Below are 21,153 nucleotides of genomic sequence, written 5' to 3'. Positions count from 1 at the left end.
GTAGAGGCTAAGTGTAAAAATTTATATATCAGGAAGCTTGCACCTATTTATGTTTTTTTAAATCCGAGCTTTGGAATATAATAGATGTTTGACTAATTGATCGAAGATTGGCTTTCCAGAACCTCTGCTATCAGAGGATTAGGAGAAAGACGAAAACGCTGTGTCCGTAGTTATAACATAGGAAGCCAGCGGTGTATTGGTAGCCCTATCATTATATTTGATAAACTAATTATTTTCCTCCCAATATTGAAAATTCGTTCTCCGGGAAAGCATATAATCGTTTTGGATTCTATTGGAAGAAAACTTATTATTTGACAGAAAAAAAGGTAGCTTTAACTTTGCAGTTCCCTAGTGCTAGTTGAGCGTGTTTATTAAACTTGATTAATTTTGAAAAGTTGAGTCCGAAATATTTGTCAACAGGAAACAGGTTATTTTGAATATAAACGCGCTATATGCAAAGGCTTCTCCAAAACGGGTACCTTCATGGTTTTAATTTCATGAAACGTGTGGACCAACTTTATATTTGGTCATGATCTAATTGAACTGATTCCACTGTAAATAAATATGTACATGAATATGTATAATTTGATTCCAATTTGAAAAGGATCTAGCTTTTTCCACGATCTCCCAGGGATTGCTTGACGTGCTGCAACAAAATTTTGTATGTTCCGAAAAAAAAAAATTTTTTTTTAGTCTTAAAAAATATTTTTTTTATCAGTTCTTCAATATTTAATGTGTTTAATTTTGCTATTGCAAGAGGTTATTGGCGACGCAAAGAAAATCCTACCGGAGGAAGGATAAGAACCTAATTGTTTATGGTTTATTCAGGATGAAGAAAGAGCCAACTATTTGCGGAAAAGATCGACCGCAGATCTCATTTCCAATCAAAAAGTTCTCATTTTCAATCAAAAAGTTCATCATTAAAAGATGTTTATTCGTAAAGTGCTATAAATGCAACAAATTCGGTTATCAAGCTAAAGATTGTTGACGAGCAGAGGGAACATCAGCAAAATTCAAATCCACTCTCTTTATGGTTAATACAAGAGAAAATATAAAGCCTGAAAATACTGCCATAATTAAATAAAACGGGGTGAACCGTTTAATAAAATAGCCGCGGGTGCTAGCGATCATATGGCTAAAGAAAATTATCTACTTTTCATCGATGGAAGAATTTAAGGTTTCTAAAAGGTTTATCGCACTGTCACTGAGAAGATTATATCAATATTGCTAGATTCTGGGGTCCAAATTATTTATGGAATGGAGCTTCCTCCACTAAAAATAAATAAAGCAGGGCCAGGCAGAGAAATTCAAAATTATGTTGTGATTGTATGTGTTTTGAAAAAATGCAAGTGTTTCTTTGTCACTTTAAACATAGAGGAATAATTTCTCACTTTTAATTTTTCAATTTTAAATTTTCTGTTTTTAAAACAACTTCGTGGGTAAAAATGAATATTTGGATCAGACAGTTCGGAGCTATATTTGAACAATTATTTCAATTCTGATTCACTTTAAAATAAAAAAAGATGATATAAATGTCCTTCAAAAACATATGAGTTGACATTTTCAAAAATTTTATATAACTTTGTGTTTAATAATTTCGGACATAACATGCTAACCATCTAAGTTGGCCCTTTTAAAAGTAATACCGATTGCCACAGGCTGACATACAGACATACATAGAATGTTACGCTGATCAAAAACTCATATCCTGTGTTGGGTGCTAAAAAATTATTTCTATGAACAACAAACAGAATGTCAAACATCATATCCAGTTATTTTTCCCAATATTGACTAAGAACGTGCATATCATTTCATGATATGCAAATTTCCACTAATTTGGAAGGTCAATGAATTTGTCGATCAATATGAAATGAATTTCTATTCCAAACATGTGAAATTATGTCAAATAGAATTCTATCAAAAAAGAGAAATCTTAACTATTGTAATTTTTACAATTTTGGAAATATTCGTTTCAAATATGTAGTATATTTGTTTCAATTATGTATTCATAAAAATATCCGACATCACCTTCCTCATCGACTGCTCGAACAAAACTAAATATTCTTCACAAATCCAATTTGAAAGAAAATTCAAAACAATTTATTTTTTACAATTTTGTTGGTGAACACACAGATATTCCATGGGAAACTCTTTGCATAGACAAATGAAAATATAGACAACGAAATACTCTCACCGTTTATCTTCGAAAAAAAAAATGGAATCAGCAGATGTCATCTACACCTAAGTCTGTGTTCATAAAAGATGCTAGATTTTTGCGCAACAGTGTTGTTTGTTACATTACCGATGGCTGCATAAATAACATCATAAAAAAATGATGTACATATACACACACACATGCACATATATGCAGCCACCGGTAAATTCCAATGCTGAATTTAAATAAATAAGCATCGTCACCAGCCAAAACAGGTTTGCTGTGACGATGCAAATTTGAGTTAGATCAGTTCTGTCTCGAATTTGAAAGCGCGTACGCAAGTTTCCCCCCCGAAGTGAACAGTGCCCAAAAACAAAAAAAACCAAAGTGTTAACAAAAAAAACATAATACAAAAAACATAAAACATTGTACAAAAAATTGAAAATAAAACATTGTACAAAAAAAAAAATTGAACAAATTGAACAAAAAACTACAAATAAACAAAAAAATTGTAAACAAAACATTGTACAAAAAAAAGGAAATTAATTGAACAAAAAAACCTAAATCTAAACAAAAAGTGTAAACGAAACAAATTGAATTTAAAGAATTGAAACAAAATAATAAAAGGAAAAAAAAGCAAAAATAAACATCATCTTTTAATTAAATAACAAATAAAAAAAGGTGAAGTAAAAAACATTTGGTCCTCCAGAGCCGGAGCATAAAGTGAAGTTTTTAAAATATTAAAAACAAAAAAAAATTTAGTGGACAGACACAGTGAAGTGAAACAAAAACAAAAGTGCATAATAACATATAAATAAATAAATTAACAAAAAGTGACGTTGAAAAAAAAAGTGCAACCAAAAGAAAAAGAAAAAAAAAAAAAAATAGAAAGTACACTGTGCTACAAAAAAGTGACATTAAACAAACAAATATATATTTTTACAAATTTACTACAAAAAAGAGACAACACACAGTGCCACAAAACAAACAGAAAATACACAGTGCTACAAAACAAACAGAAAATACACAGTGCTACAAAACAAACAGAAAATACACAGTGCTACAAAACAAACAGAAAATACACAGTGCTACAAAAGTGACATTAAAAAGTGATACAAAGTGACATTACACGGTGCTACAGAACTAAAAGAAATTACACAGTGCTACAAAAATATACAAAAATTAATTAAATTTTTTATTTTTTCAATAAAAAAAGGTCTACACAAAAGACAAAATACAAAAATAAAAGGTGTGAAAAAAGTGACAGTACACAATATCACAAAAAAAAAAACTAAATATAAAATCCAGAAGTACGCAAAATTGTGGAAGCTGCCAGAAGACCACGAAGGACTCCGGCAACACAACAACAATAGTAACAACAAGAGCAACACTACAACAACGAATTTTTTTTTGAGACCCAAAGGCCACATCAAAGTGAGTACTCAACCAAATTTCTTTTGTTGGACATAAAGGGCATACCGGGAGCTGGCAAATCCTCAATATTTGCATTGACCCGAAGATTCCCACTTTTTAAAGTTGCTGCGTTGCCTCTAAGACACTTTTTTGAGAAAATTTCCCTTTTTGGAGCCATTTTGTGGACGGACATCTAAATATAGACTCACATAGGCGCAATAAGTACTTATAAAATAGCGCGAATTTTCATTTACATAAATATGTAATATTGGAAATTGCTGAACGTGCAGTTCAAAAAATAAATAAGCGCCATATTGAAAAAAAAAAACAATCTTATTGGAAAATTGGCGTCGCTTGACACATATAAACGCCATATTGGAGAAAACAATCTTATTGGAAAATTGGCGTCGCTTGACACATATAAACGCCATATTGGAGAAAACAATCTTATTGGAAAATTGGCGTCGCTTGACACATATATAAACGCCATATTGGAAAAAAATCTAGCGTCACATAAAAATATATAATCGCCATATTTTTAACATTTTTGGCGTCACAAAAATACATAAGCGAAATACATAGCAACCGTTTGGTGGACAGACGGATTTTGCAAATAATAGCGTCTAGTGGACGGACATGAAACAATACTTAACCTAGAATTTTTTTTCGGGATTTTTGGAAAAAAAATTAGATTGGCGTCTGTGGACAGACAAAAAAAAATCGATCCCATATATAATATAACACATTTTTATTATATTTTACAAATATCTTAAAATTTTTAAATCAAGAAAAACATTTCTGGGACCCAAAATTTATTTCTGCATTTTTTCGCAGAAATATTTTGCTGGTATTTTTTTTTTGCTTTTTGCTAAAACAAACATTTGGAAAGAATTTGCTGAACGAAAAAGTTAGATTTTCGTGGAAATTTTAATTGGAGTTAGACACAACAAACATTTTGCTGGAATATACAAATTTTTTGGAAAATTTTGCAAATTATTGGAATTTTTCTGGAGGAAAAAAAAATTTGTGGAACTTGACCCAATACTAGCACCTTGTGATTTTAAATTAATTACCTAGCGTTTTTAGAAAATTTGTTGCCTCAAACAAATTTTCATAGCAATATTTTTGTCTCGTCAAAATTTAAAATTACTCCTGCAATTTTATGGTAATATTTTTGAGGATTCTTTGTTCGACAACCCAGCACACATTTTTATTTCAATAGGAAATATTTTTCATTTTTGGAAATATTTATTGAAAATTTTCATTTTCTACAATTTTACTGCTGGGAAAAAACCCTGGATTTTCTTAAAATAAAATATCCTTGTGAGTGGATTTCAAGATATTTTATGACACCTTGGTATATCTTGATTGAGTTTGACTTCTCTGGACAACCCAGCAAACATTTTTAAACAAAATTATTTCGGCGTCTCATACAAAGTAAAGTTTTTGGAATTTTGCAAGAACTTTCAAGTCTTTGGAACAAAACGAAATATAATTCGACCCAAACCAAAAATTTAACATAGATTTCGTTGATCAAATTGAAGAAGATAGCTTATCCTTATTTTTTAAAAATAAAAATTTGGATAAAAGTTTGAATCTTATTCCAAGTCAATCCTTTTCATTGGGTTGCCTTTCCCTTTTGCAACACAACAAAATTTCGGTAAAGGTTAATACTCAGTCATCAAAATGGATAGGACCCTAAGCGAAAAATTCGCAAACTGCGTCAACGATCTTCAGGATTATATTTCAATTTTTTCAATAACCAAACCGGATGACACGGTTCATACTTTGGAGACAACACGTATGGAGTTGGATTCTGCATGGGACCAGGTCAAAAGGGCATATTTAGACTGCCGTGATTATGTTCCAGAGGAAGGAGGAAAAACCATCGACAAAAATAAACTGAGGAAACATTATATGGATACCATGGGATCATATAAACAGGCGCTGAGTTCAATAAATGGACAAATTCAAAATATTTTGGATGAAAAAGCACAGGAGAAAATGAAAAGAGATTCAGAGATGTCACAGCAAGGAAAGGAAGTGGATTTTACGCCAATATCACGGCTGCCGCCATGCGACACAGACACTTTTAAAGGGGGTTATCGAGAATGGCCGACTTTCAGAGATTTATTTTCGGCAATTTACATAAACAATTCAAAATTAAGTAATGTCGAAAAGTTATTCCATTTGACTCAAAAGACAGCAGGAGAAGCACGAGAAATTATAACGCATGTTCCACTAACTAATGATGGATTTGCACTAGCATGGAAAAATCTTACGGATCGTTATGAGAACAAAAGGATGCAAATTAATGAAGAAATTAAAACACTTTTTAATCTACCTGGTGTTTCTACAGACTCAAGTCACACTATTCAAAAACTACAACGCACTGTGAATAGCTGTATTCAAACTTTGGGGATGCTTGACGTCGATGTAAAAGGATGGGATCCGATTTTAATATACATTTGCTCAACAAAATTACCTAGAGGCTTCCTAGAAGAATTCGAGAACTCATTAAGCGATTGTAAACAAATACCAAAATGGGAACATTTTGACGATTTCTTAACAAACAAATTCAAAACCTTGGAATCAGTAGGGAATATAAAACCCTCAACATCAAAATTTGCTCAACAGAAGCAAAATAACATCAATAAACCTAGATTTTTGAAAACATTTCAAACAAATGTCGCAAAAAATACAACCAATTTTGGAGGAAGAAACAACTTAGCACAACCTCAACAAAATAAATCACAAAATATTCAAACATGTCAAGTCTGCAAATCAAACCATTTTATCAGGGATTGCAGCGAATTTTTAAAAAAGAGTGTAAATGACAGAATTCACACTGTGAAAACGTCACACTTATGCTACAACTGCTTGTCTTCAAACCACGGAGTAAGAGATTGCAAAAGTCGCTTTGGTTGTCGTATTTGTACTATGAGACATAATACTTTGTTACACAAGGGGTCGGAAACCCAAACCACAAACACATACCTAGCTCGAGTGGAAGCACAACCTAGTACCAGTGCTGCTGCTCTTTCAACTCACATACAGTCCACTACCAACCTAGAACCAACTACTATTACCACTTTGACCCTCCAAGATGAGCGAATTAGTGAGCAACAATCTGGAGGAACTCTACTTTTCACAGCAATAGTACAAATTGAAACCAAAGGACAACTATACGATGCCCGAGCTCTAATAGATTCAGGATCACAATCCACTTTTATTTCTGAGAAGATGAAAAACCTCTTGAAATTACCCACAAGGAACAATCTAGTTCATATCACCGGCCTTAGTCAATTTGTTGCCGAAACATCTACGAAATCTTGCTTGTTTACTATGAGATCCAAATACGACCCTAGCTTTAAACTGGAAGTATGGGCTCCAGTTTTAAAGAATTTACCTTCAAATCTACCACCACAAAACTTAGATGAATCACAACTTCGAGATGTAACAGCATTAGAACTGGCTGACCCGAAATTTTACGTTAGTCAACCCATTGATTTACTTATTGGAATGGACATAGGACCATTAATATTCACACTTGGAACTCCGATGAGAACATTTGGATCAATTTTAACTCAAAAAACCAAATTTGGATGGATAGTTGGAGGACCCATACCGGGAAGCACTCTTCAACGAAAACAAATATCACTTCTAAATACAACATCAATAGAGAAAGTACTTACACGATTTTGGGAGGTGGAAGAAACCCCTAAAAAAGTTTTACGGTCAGAAGAAGACCAATTTTGTGAACAAAATTTTACTGAAACAACAATACGAAACAAGGATGGAAGATATGTGGTGACTCTCCCATTCAAAAAATGCGAAGAATTAGGAAATTCCCGAAACATCGCCTTAGCTCAATTCTACAGAATGGAGAAAAAACTTATGAAAACGCCCGAGATAAAAGAACAATATGATGCCTCAATACTCGAATATTTAGAACTTGGTCATATGCGGAGGATCAATCCGGATGAAAGAGACGAAATGCCCAATTATTATCTACCACATCATGCAGTAATTAAGCCAGATCGAGTCACGACAAAGTTACGAGTCGTCTTCAATGCTTCTTGCCCATCATCAAACAAAACAAGTCTCAATGACATATTGTTTCCGGGACCCATTTTACAACAAGATTTGGTACTACAAATTCTAAAATGGAGATTTTTTAAGTATGCTTTTAACGCCGATATTACTAAAATGTATAGGCAAATACTGTTGGATTCAACTCAAACAAAATATCAAAGAATTCTGTTTAGAAAATCGCCAACAGACCCAGTTGAAGACTATGAATTACTAACTGTAACATTTGGAGTAAATTGCGCACCGTTTCTGGCACTGAGAACTCTTATGAAATTGGCAGATGATGTTCAAGATTCGTATCCAAGAGCTGCAAGAATTATAAGACAAAATCTTTATGTGGATGATGTACTTGCGGGTGGACACACAATTGAGGAGACTATAAAAGCTCGGAAGGACTTAGTAGCAGCGCTCGAATCCGCTGGATTTCAACTTATGAAATGGGCCTCAAATTATCATACAATAATAAAAGATATTCCACAAGAAAATTTATTGCCTCTTAACTGGTTGGATATCTCTGAAGATGCGTCCACGAAAACGTTGGGAATACGATGGAATATATCAGGTGATTTTTTCACTTTTACACCTCCAACCGTGGAAAACAAAAACATTTACACAAAACGAAAAGTTTTATCAACTATAGCCAAATTGTTTGATCCATGCGGATGGCTAGCACCAATAGTGGTCGTAGCAAAACTGATAATGCAACAAATTTGGCTGGATAAAATCGATTGGGATGATACACTGAAACCAATCACCCATATAAATTGGCAAAACTTTGTCAAAAATAGCAATGATATTAAATCTCTCAGAGTTCCAAGATGGATACAGTTTACACTAGAGGCTTCTGTTGAGATTCATGGATTTTGTGACGCATCGGAGAGCGCGTATGGAGCCACGCTATATGTTCGGATTGAAAAAACTGACCATACCACACACACCTTTTTATTAGCAGCAAAGACTCGTGTAGCACCAATCAAAAAACTTTCAATACCAAGGCTCGAATTATGTGGGGCAGTCTTACTTTCCAAATTAGCAAAATCTATTACAAACAGTCTACAAATATCAAAATATTCAACACATTTTTGGACAGACTCTACTATTGTCTTGGCCTGGTTAAAAAAGCCTCCTTGTCATTGGAGCACCTTTGTGGGAAATAGAGTCTCGGAAATATCTGATAATGTTGGGCAAGAAAACTGGAAACATGTTGACTCTGAAAGCAACCCAGCTGACATTGCTAGTCGTGGATGTTCTCCAACTGAACTAACGACTCATGAGCTCTGGTGGCATGGACCTCAATGGCTCAAAATGCCAAAAGATCGTTGGCCATCGCAAGATATCCCAAACGACACAAATTTAGAGGCTAAAGCTGTAAAAGTTCTGACTATATTTCAAGAAAGAGAGGATCCATTAAAAAATTTCTCATCATTGGCAAAAGTCTACCGATCATACGCCTATGCTCTGCGATTTTGGAAAAATACAGGCGCAAATCGGCAAAATATTCGCTCCTCATCAATAGATCTTACCGCAGCCGAAATCCAAGATGGAAAACGATCTTGCATAATTCGTACACAAAAATTCGTTTATGCAGATGAATATAATTCACTAATGAAAAAGTCTCCAATTTCTCCATCGAGCCCTCTATTGACGTTAAACCCGTTTCTCGACTCAAAGGGTATTATTCGAGCTAATGGCAGATTAGTTCAATCTCCAGCCCTTACATATAGCGAACGTCATCCCATAATACTACCACACGGAACTACCCTTAGCAAATTGTTGGTCGAATTCACTCATAAGATCACTTTACATGGTGGTAATCAATTGATGACCCGAGTGCTAAGATCCGAATTCTGGATATTTGGACTCAAATCTCTGGTTAAACAAACTATACGAAAATGTCGAATCTGCTTAATTCACAAGAAACAAACCCAAACTCAAATAATGGCCTCGCTGCCACCCGAACGTACTTTTCTGTCTCGACCCTTTACAAACACTGGGGTAGATTTTGCAGGACCCTTTAATATTAAAAGTTATTCAGGAAGGGCTTGCTTTATCACAAAAGGCTATGTTTGCCTGTTCGTCTGCTTCGCCACCAAGGCTATACATTTAGAACCAACTAGCGATTTATCTACTTATGCCTTTCTCGCCGCTTTCTCCAGATTCATAAGTCGGCGAGGTTGTCCGTCTTGTATATTTTCCGACAACGGAACCAATTTTGTGGGAGCGGTCGATTTATTAAAGCGAGATCGATTAGCTTTCATGAAGAATATTCAAAGTAGCACAATCCAAAACAATTTCAATCAAAATCTTACTTGGAAATTTATCCCGCCTGGCGCTCCGCACATGGGCGGTTTGTGGGAGGCCGGCGTTAAATCGTTTAAAATGCATTTGCGAAAAAGTATTCCAAAAATGAATTTCACATTTGAAGAATTTACAACTATCTTAGCAAGAATTGAAGCCTGCCTTAATTCGCGACCCTTAAGTCCTGGTAGCGATGATCCAAATGACCTTTCCCCGTTAACTCCTGGTCATTTCTTAATTGGAACATCAATTCTTACTCCTGCTGAACCCGACATTTCCGACACAGATCTTAGTCTAGTAAATCGTTGGAAACGACTCAAAGTTATTTCACAATACTTTTGCAATAGGTGGAAATTAGAATATCTCCACGAACTTCACAGAAGAACTAAATGGAAGCGTGAAAGGGAGAATGTCAAAGAAGGAGATTTAGTAGTCATAAAGGACGATAGGTTGGCTCCAAATGAATGGAAGTTGGGTCGAATTGCAAAAACATATCTCGGTAGCGATCAGAATACGAGGGTTGTAGACATACGGACATCAAGTGGCAACATAAGCAGACCTATCACAAAAATTGTCAAATTGTTTTCCGACTGACTAGCCGGAATCCTACTTAAAAAAGAACATAGTACTCGCCTTTGGTTTTTTTCAGATATGGCTGCCTACTTGCCCAATCAAGACTGCCGTTTAGATGATCGCAGCCGCAGTCCCAACCAATCCGAACGTCCAACAGCGAGAAGTTCTAGCAGACCCAGACGCCCAACCGAACCCATTCCCAGCAGACCGGCTCATAGACACCGCAGACTTCCCAGTTCCACATCGCCAGAAAGACGTCAACGAAGCCGCTCCGCTGCAAGATCCCGCCAACGCCAAGAACGACCCAGCTATTGGCAGTATTCCTGTGGGTTGTGTCAAGAGGACCATGCCCTCAGTGCTTGCGAGAGGTTTCGCCACCAGACCCCCTTCCAACGCTATGAGACTGTGGAGCGTAGGGGGTACTGCAGAAATTGCCTTGCCAGAAGTCATTTGGCCCCTGACTGTCCGTCGTTGACTGGTTGCAGGAGGTGCAACAATCGGCATCATACGCTGCTACACGGGGCGTCTCAGCTGGAGGAAGTATCCCTAAACGTGGAAGTTGTAACAACACCAAACTTTGCGTGGGATTTGGTATTTGTGCCAACGGCTATGGTGCGCATCAAGGCTGACAAAATAGAGGGGTACAGCATGCTAAGGGCATTAATCAGCCAATCAGCGACGATGTCCAAAATATCGTATGCGGCTTTCCGTAGATTGGGCCTACAATCGCGGATTTACAAAGGGCAGCGATTTACCACCTTTACGGTTTCGCCCCGCCGCACAAACAGCCACTGGAGTCTTAGAGTTAATGCCGTGATAATCGAAGATTTGCCCAGGCGCATTTACTCGGACCCAATCCTCGAGGACCCCACAAGAAGTTTCCGAAATTGCGCCCTAGCCGACCCTGATCCCCGAGGCAACAATCCCGTCGATGTGGAACTGGGTGCTGACGTTTACTCAGCCATAAGAAAAGACGAGTGCAAGGAGGCTGGAATTGGAGATGTCCTGGCCTATGATACCCAACTGGGTTACGTGTTTGCCGGTCCAATAAAAAATATGCCAAAAATATAAGAACAACATTGTATTTGAACATTGTAAATGAATGTAAACACTTGTCATTCGGGGGCCAGAAATGTTCATAAAAGATGCTAGATTTTTGCGCAACAGTGTTGTTTGTTACATTACCGATGGCTGCATAAATAACATCATAAAAAAATGATGTACATATACACACACACATGCACATATATGCAGCCACCGGTAAATTCCAATGCTGAATTTAAATAAATAAGCATCGTCACCAGCCAAAACAGGTTTGCTGTGACGATGCAAATTTGAGTTAGATCAGTTCTGTCTCGAATTTGAAAGCGCGTACGCAAGTTTCCCCCCCGAAGTGAACAGTGCCCAAAAACAAAAAAAACCAAAGTGTTAACAAAAAAAACATAATACAAAAAACATAAAACATTGTACAAAAAATTGAAAATAAAACATTGTACAAAAAAAAAAATTGAACAAATTGAACAAAAAACTACAAATAAACAAAAAAATTGTAAACAAAACATTGTACAAAAAAAAGGAAATTAATTGAACAAAAAAACCTAAATCTAAACAAAAAGTGTAAACGAAACAAATTGAATTTAAAGAATTGAAACAAAATAATAAAAGGAAAAAAAAGCAAAAATAAACATCATCTTTTAATTAAATAACAAATAAAAAAAGGTGAAGTAAAAAACAGTCTGTTTTTACACGGTAGATTGGTTCCAGAAGAAGCCGTGTAAAAAAAAAAAAACAGTGTAAAAAATGACATTGATCTTATACCAAAATGGGTGATTTGTTCCTAATCCCTAAAACCTATTAAAATTAGTGAAAAACAAGAATTTTTAAGAACAAGAATTCATGTTTATTTTGTTAAATCAAATATATAATGCTTATTTTCACAAGCATAGTAAATAATGATAAAAAGATATGCACTCTAATCTAAAAGTAAATGTATGGCAAGTTCAGGAACTAAAAAACTATGTTGTGAACGAAAAAAATAGGTTATTCAATTTTTAAGGTAACAAATAAAATAAAATTTTTAACATTTTAGAACTGAGTGACTTAAATACTCTCACTCAACCCCTGAAACGATATAGATGACATCTGCTGATTCGATTTTTTCGAAGATAAACGGTGAGATCATTTCGATGTCTACATTTTTATTATTTTTGTTTTTCTATGCCACAGGGATGTTAACTGAGTAAAGTTAGTAACGGCGCATTCACAGGGTGACGCAGAACACCCCACATTCATATTTACTAGCTTTTTTCAATTATACTGATGAAAATTAATGACAACAACTTAATTAAATAATTTAATGAACTGCAAGAATGTTATTCTTGTCAATATTTTACTTAAGATTACAGACATTTCACTTGATCTGTTCCACAATCTGCTACAATCTACTAGTTGTGAAAATTTTTTTCGATAACATAAAGTGAAAACCGGTCGGTTATCGTGGTAAAAACTTTTACATTGTTATAGCATGTTTCCATTGGAAACCGAACAACGTTGTTCGTTCTCAGAATTAGGTATTAACCCGTTCATACGGCACGATTCGTAATTCATAGTAAAATAATTAATTTTTTCAAAAATTTTGTTTGTTGATTTTAATGTGAATTTATACGAAAATACATGAAATTCTCACTAACATAAATATATCATTTATTTTACAATTTTCATTCACGTTTTTAAATTTTTGTGTAAATTTTGACATTTTGAACATATTTTTGTGTTTTTCAATTTTTAAATTCTCCTGGAGAGACTTTTATCAAACATTTTTTCTGCCGATAGAAACATTTTGAAAATATTGCCTCTTTTGTTTGCAGTTTTCTGTTTTTTTCATAGTTAAGGGTCAAACAACGCATAGAGAGCGAATAAAGTGCAGTGGAAATGCCAAATGACAGTTGTGAAACAGTCCGTGAGAAAGGTTGCTGAGCAACAGACTAATCTCTGTACACCATCGTAACAACGTAAGTACAATAATAAACATGTTTTAAATGAATTTAAAAAAAGCTTAAAGTTGATCTTTTGAAGATTTATATATTGGCAGCGATCAATAGTTCCATACGTTTACAGAACTAAGATTGAATTAAGATACTTCCAAGTTCCAAGATATAAGGACAATATTGTTTTATCTCCAAATTGTACAGTTTATTGCCCATTCATATCGAACATTTGCATTTTTATACCCTACAACACTATGTGTTGGCGGTATTATAAGTTTGATTGGGCCAAAAATTATGTAACACCACGAAATATTGGTTTCCCACATAGGAAAGTATATATGGATCTTCCTATCTCGCCGAACTGAGTCGATCTAGCTATGTATGTCCGTCCGTCCGTCTGTCCATGTTAATTTGTAATCACTCTACAGGTCGCAATTATGGCCCGATCTTTAGAATGGAGGTGGGGCTAGGGTCAGAATAGAACCCTATTTCTTTTGAAGAAAATCGCATAATATTTAGGGTTTGAAATGGACCAAAAACTAAAAAAAATCCTGATTTTGCAGCTGCTCTACAGGTCGCAATTGTAGACCAATCGACGCAAAAGTTAGCATGGCGCTAGAGCTTAGGGCTGGGCAGAAGCCTTTTGATGGCCATTGGGTAATATTTAGTGGGTGAAATAGGCCACAACATTTGTGTTAAATAAAATTCAACATTTCCATTAAACCGCGAATATTTTTAATCCCGGTCAAATCACAAATAGACGAACAGGTCAATTCTGACCGTTACGTAGATGCCGATAATAAATATATCGGTTATATATAGCGAAATATATACAATGTGTATATACAAAGGAAGGGGATGTAAGTTAGAATGCTTATATCTCAAGAATGGCTGAACCGATTTTGACATATTTTGTCAATTCAGAATGCCCTCTTGACATAAAGGAATAAAATGTAAAAAAAAATGGCAAAAAAAATTCCAATAATTATGCTAGTATAGATTTTGTAGTATTTTGTGACATTTTTTTATTTTTTCATATTTTTTATCGCATGCAATTTTTTTAATTTGACTTAAAATATTGAAAATATAAATATTACAAAATATGATATTTTTTCACCTTACAACACAGGTTGGGGTTATTATATGCAGATTGCAATTATCGTCCGATCCTCACGAAAATTTACATAAGGGTAGGGTTAGGCTCAGAAGGGCTAGGCCTATTGTTTTCAAAGATGTCCGCAATATATTAGGGGTTGAAATTGACCAACAACTAAAAATGTTCCTGATTTTGCAGCCGTTGTAATGGTCACAAGTAAAAATCAAAATACACGATATCTCACATGGAGTTAGAGTTTAGGACAGCGGGTAGAATGGACCACTACTTTTGTGTGAAAAATACCAGCATTACTTACAGACGATATCCGAAATACACAAAAGGCGAACTGCTGGCTTTTTTATGCTGATTTCATTGACGAATATAGCAGCATATCGTATACAAGCAAATCATATAGATGAGTCTAAATCGGTTATTTTAGTAATAACTTTTACATTCTTGTAGTTTTGGAACAGACCAGAAGCTAATAGATTCTTGCAGATTTTGGAACAGAGCAAGTGTTATCGATTTTACCAATAAAAATCGAAAGTAATTTTCGATTTTTGCAAAAATAGTTGTAATCGAAAGTATCAATAGCTGTTTGTATATACACAGAATAAAGATACGGGTCTCCTGTAATTGAATTTTAATTGAAATAAGGAAAAAAACTAGAAAGAGCAAAATGGAGCAGTAACAATTTTAAGTTGTTACCATAAAGTAGGGGAAATTGCAGTGTTTACAACATTTATTTCTATACACGATCTGGGCTCTTTTACACGTCTATTTTCTTGTGTAGTGAAATATACTAAAATGATTCCAGTTCCAATCAAAGGCTTAGACAACTGTTGTAAGTATTTTTATTTCAATATATAAATATATCATTGTATCGTTTGGCAAAGTGTAATGTAAGTTCGTCTTTATACATGGTATATATTATCATAATTGAAATAACACGAACATAATTCAATTTAAATGACAATGTTCCTAAAAATAACCAATACCTTTGTATTATAGGGATTATAGTTCAATACAACCAGCTCAGCAATACTCATGCAGCGTATTTCAAAAAAGGCTTCCCCGCATAGTCCATAGGTAAAATTTTTAAATTCCTGGCAGAGGACTTCACAGTTGTAACTTAATATTCATATTGACCAGAAAGTTGAGCTTTCGAATATTTCTTAAAGTGGGCCTACCTTTAGTACTTTTGTCTTTAATAATTGTCGTACAATGTTATGTAAATTGCTTATGACTGTTTTTGTGAGACTTTTTTGAGGCACTTGTATTGGAATTGGTTTCCTGAACTTAAGCATCTTCACTTCTTTTGAATTACTTTTGATTAAATTCTAAGTGGTATATATGTCGTAGATTGTTCAAAAATGCTGATTTTATCAATATGTAACTCGGTTTGATGTAAAACCGCATGCCATAATCCAAGTCTCTTTGGGATTATACATTGGACAAAAAAATTAATGCAAAACATTCATTTTCCGCCCAAGTGGCAGAGAATGTTCAATTTGATGTGAATAGTGCCGGAACGTAGAGCATACCAGACAAAGAGTTTTATTTTAAACGGGTGTAATACCGAACTAAAAGTCCGCCAAGAAATGTCTGGTGTGCTAGCGTATTAAATCAATACTTTTTAGTATTAAATCAATACTTTTAGTTTAACAGATCGGGTTTGAAAATAAATACTTCCATTCGTAATCTTTTCAACGTATTCCTATTTATGACAAATTATTTCATCCTGCAGGAGAATTCACAACCACCCGATGATAGTTAGTCAACGTTGGCCAGAAGAAAACAACAGTTACAAATACCAACACTATCACAAGGTCCGATCTATCGTAACAATAGCGAAATTCCAGACACTTTCCATACATGTCCGAAACAATTGTTGGTATTAAAGACGCTGCAGCCGCCTTCAGTAGTAAAACCGCTTATTCCAAAGTTTTCTACCATGATTATTTTGAAGCAAATTTGCTAAATCAATGTGCAATTTTTGGCAAAATTCGTTCTGTGTCTTCAGAAATATGTACTTCCTTGTTAATAAAATTCTCATGATTGAAGTAACGTAACCTTTAGTATTTAGCTAATAATAAATTCAAACAAATTCAAGATACGTATAAAACGAACCCAAAGAGTGTACACAAACTAAATATACGTACAATATAAAAATAATGAAAACAGAATAACCGAAAGATTTCAAAATAGTAACTATAAAATAACACTATAAAAGGCTAGATTACGCATGATATGAGAGTCATATGTAAATTGGCTTTTTTAGAATTATCTATAGCTTTTTTGTCGAATAAATATGCTAAAGGTACAGAATAAACAAAATCTAGTGAATCTAAAGAACTGTAGTCCATTTTGGTTCGGTGATGAACCAAACAATGGCCTATGCGGTTTAGTGCGCGAAAGAGCCGTCATATTCCAATATACATAAAAACATCCACAGTATATTTTTATGTCCCTTTTGACAATAAAAACAATTTTAGTCTTAGTTTTATTGGAACTAAACAAAGAGTTAACAGTTATTATTCACAGAAGAGGGAAGTTGCCCTGAAAATTGTCTAGTACCCTTAAACTTCAAACAATCGCAAATAATTCTGAAAATCTGAGTCTAAGCTCCAATAGATGGATACTTTGCTTTAAATATATAAAATTAAATGTAAGCATTCATTTACGTTTGTTTGTCACTTTGAAGACAAATTGCTTTAATTTGTCTAATTTCCGAATGCATGGACAAATATTGCAGGCCGTAAAAAAATAACTTACCGCTTTCGTTATAATGCGACAGTTTATGTGAAACATGTTTTAATTGCTTTAATTTCGCCAAATAACGAAATTTGTCGCTACATTAGCGACGAAAATAAATTACTTGCTAAAATATACCGATAGAAATGATGTTTACTTAACTATTGTTTCACTTTATCCACGAAATGAAAATGGCCATGAGAGACAAAATTTTATACAGCATTCGATGCCTTTGGGACTGAAGATTTGATGATATACTGACATTTACACTTGTATTATAAATTGATGTTACATAGTTACAAATATGTAAATAAATGTATGGCAATTCTGCCAGACAATGCATGCAGGTAAATCTCTTTTCTCATAATTTTCTCGACCTTATCAAAGACATATAATATAATAAGATGGGACATTATATTGCTACTTTTCTCCAATAGATGTAGTGGAAAAAATATGTTATGTCACGATATCGTTCCGCCATTTTTCGGCGATATTGGAATAACATTTTTTTCTACAATTTCCAATGCATTTCTTATGTCGCCTGTCATCTATTACCTGATGAAAAAATTAAAGCTCATATGCATTTTGTCCAATATTTATAGTTTTATGTCTTTGACCTTATCCTACATTGCATTTATTGCACCATAGTGTCAGTATCAAATATCATTGTTGTGGAGTGCGTATTACGCATCTGAGGGACGTTAACACCAAATCGGATGAAAAATATGTATGAGGGCTATAGCTAAATCTGAACAGATTTTCACCAAAATTTGAAGCACTTGCTTTTAGGCTAAAATTACGTCGGAAGTGCCAAAATATAGTCCATTTGGCTGATATTAACCATTTGGTGCACAAAAAATCTCAAATCGGATATATATATATATATATATATATATATATATATATATATATATATATATATATATATATATATATATATATATATATATATGGGACATATATCCAAATCTGAACCGATCTTGACAAAATTTTAAACACTTATTTCTGAGCTGTATCTGATACAAAATATCATTCTTGTGGTGTGCATATTACGCATGGCTTAAAACCCCAAATCGAATAAAACATATATGCTATATATGAACCGATTTTCTCCAAATTTTATGTTCTGGACTAAATTCGATTGGATGTGCCAAAATTCAGGTCATTTGGCACACAATTAGCCCGAAATTGGTTGAATATAAATGTGTGAGCTATATGTAAATTTGAACCGATTCTCATCAATTTCAATAGGGTTCGTCCTTGGGCCAAACAAATATTGTTTGGAAAATTTCATCTCAATCGCATAATAAATGCGACCTGCTTTTTCTTCACAAAAATGCATGGACAGATAGACTAGCATGCATAAATCGACTCAGAAAGTGATTCTATGAAGATCCTCAAAAGTAACAAAACAAACAAATGCACAAAGACATAATTTAATTGGGAAATATTGTATTTAATTGGAAATTTACAACGCTGTTATACGATAGGCGTATTTTGGTACAAAGTATTTTACCATAGTGGAGAAGTTGGCATTTTTGTACGCAACGTCGAATTTTACGTAGACCTGTTGGATAATAAAATTACATATAACAGCGGTATTCAACTCTTTCAGATTTCCCTAGTCCTCCAATTTACCACGGATTATAGACTGATTTCAGTTTTCGTGGCATACTTAAGGTTCTCTACAAAGGAACAACCGATGAATATATAGAAACACAAGTTGACACATTCAGTCACCGCTTACCACATTACTTTTCAATCAAAGTTAAATTTTTGCGACAATGTCACGTTCGAAAGAGAAAGTAGTTTCTTCATTACGCAAGATTTTCAAAAGTAAAAATCCTTCTAATGATGACTTGGCAGAAGACAAAAAACCATCTGAAGCTGATTCCACGGCGAAAAAACCGACGGACTCGCCAGGCAAAAGAATACGAAGACTGGAAAAGAAGTAAGTGTGTCATAGAGCATCAAAAATATTGAATGTAAATGCAATTTATTTTTAGAATTAAACCGACACCTGTGAATCCAACACCAGACTATAGTGTCCGGGCAAGAAGGCTTATGAAAGAGTATAAGGAAATTCAAAAAATGCAAAATTGCAAAAGCGATGCGGTATTTACGGTAGGTTTGCATTCCTTCCCTTATAGGTTTAGAAGATATTGGTCGGAGCTTTTTTGTGAATAAAAGGCTTCACGTTATTACTAAACTTTTGGAAATAAGAAAAATTGTGGATTTTTTTTCTGACAAAGGTGGAGCTCATAAATGACAATCTATACGAATGGCATGCACGATTACACACGGTTGATCCTGATTCTAAGTTAGCAAAGGATATGGCCGATCTTAATATCCCATTCATTTTATTACATTTGACATTTCCCGACAACTTTCCGTTTGCTCCGCCTTTTATGCGTGTTGTTGAACCGCATATTGAAAAGGGGTACGTCATGGATGGAGGGGCAATTTGTATGGAATTATTAACCCCCCGCGGATGGGCTAGCGCATATACGGTTGAAGCTGTTCTAATGCAATTTGCGGCAAGTCTTGTCAAAGGACAGGGCCGAATCACGCGAAAACCGAAAAATACCAAAGAGTTCAGCAGGTTATGTTTATATTTATTGTATTTGCTTTCAAACCTTGACCTTTAAATCTTTCTCCTTTACAGACGACGAGCAGAGGAAGCATTCCGATCACTGGTAAAAACACATGAAAAATATGGATGGGTTACACCCTCGCTTTCTGATGGCTAAAGTGGTTTTGGCCTTTACATCAATAAAAAGGCTTGATGAAAATCAACAACTATTTGCTGCCAGAATGGCTTGTTGATGTATTAGCATTAATTTCCTTATATCTGTATATAATTGGTAATTTAGAGTCAACCAAAAAGAAAAGCAGCATTAAAAATGTACTAGTCCAACAACATTATTTAAGGTCTAACAATATTAAAATTTTGATATTTGAAATATATATAAGTGGACATGTTTATTTTAGGTATATCTAGGCATGGTACAATGAATACGAGATAGGCCATAGTATCAGACTCATTTCTATGTTGTTATTGTATGGTTTATTCTTTTAAATTATTGTGCATGAAAAATATGAAAGTTCCTTTGCATATTTTCAAATTAAATGAAGCAAACATGGTAGAATTAAAAAGGTATAGTTGCGCAATAATATGTTTACAATTTGTTAAGAGCTATTAATTTGACAACATCTCATTGTCAAAATGTATATCTATAAATCTATTGAATACTCAGAAATCAGAGATAGACCTGTTTTTTATTCAGTTAAATGACGAGGTAAATTACAGAAAATGCAGAAATAGTCTTATTTAAAATTACTTTACCTTCTTGATTTTACCGTGGAAGCAACTTATTGTTATTACAACTTGTGTATGAGGGAAATAAACTAATACACATATGTTACACATGTATGTATTAGTAATAAATAATTTAAAATTTTTATAGTCATGTTTACATAAGTACAACTTCTAAATGTTAATATGTTTCTTTCATCGTTGTTTTTAGTCCAAAATGTTGAAATTAATTAGCGGTTATGTGTTTATACTCAACTTATATAAATTAAATCGATAATGAAAAACATTAATACGCAAAACTATATATTTTGGCATCTCATAATTTTATAAGATACTCAATCTAACTGTGCTAATTTTAGGTATTTACAGCATGGTAGCTATTTGAATATAAAAGTAATTTGTTTTTATTTTATAATCATAATGACTTTGCCATAGTAAGCTTTTGCAACTGTTGTACTACATTTGAAAT

The 21,153-nt window shown here is 34.0% G+C and overlaps 2 protein-coding genes across 2 annotated transcripts; both read left to right on the top strand.

Annotated features, from left to right (window-relative positions):
• The first annotated feature begins 2,259 nt into the window (after nt 1–2,259).
• Nucleotides 2,260–12,263, top strand: LOC131802024 (uncharacterized). The gene is made up of 2 exons (XM_059121357.1): nt 2,260–3,589; nt 10,608–12,263. Exon 2 carries the CDS (start codon nt 10,610–10,612, stop codon nt 11,600–11,602), a length of 993 nt encoding a protein of 330 aa, XP_058977340.1. The 5' UTR covers nt 2,260–3,589; nt 10,608–10,609; the 3' UTR covers nt 11,603–12,263.
• A 3,000-nt stretch (nt 12,264–15,263) lies between these two features.
• On the top strand, nt 15,264–20,340 carry LOC131802026 (ubiquitin-conjugating enzyme E2Q-like protein CG4502). The gene is made up of 5 exons (XM_059121359.1): nt 15,264–15,458; nt 18,984–19,319; nt 19,375–19,492; nt 19,621–19,970; nt 20,034–20,340. Exons 2-5 carry the CDS (start codon nt 19,153–19,155, stop codon nt 20,116–20,118), a joined length of 720 nt encoding a protein of 239 aa, XP_058977342.1. The 5' UTR covers nt 15,264–15,458; nt 18,984–19,152; the 3' UTR covers nt 20,119–20,340.
• The last annotated feature ends 813 nt before the right edge of the window (nt 20,341–21,153 follow it).

This window comes from Musca domestica, unplaced genomic scaffold (assembly GCF_030504385.1).
Source record: "Musca domestica strain aabys unplaced genomic scaffold, Musca_domestica.polishedcontigs.V.1.1 19, whole genome shotgun sequence".
NCBI lineage: Eukaryota > Metazoa > Arthropoda > Insecta > Diptera > Muscidae > Musca > Musca domestica.
The sequence above is the reverse complement of the archived record's forward strand: the minus strand, read 5'-3'. Positions and strand labels throughout refer to the sequence as shown.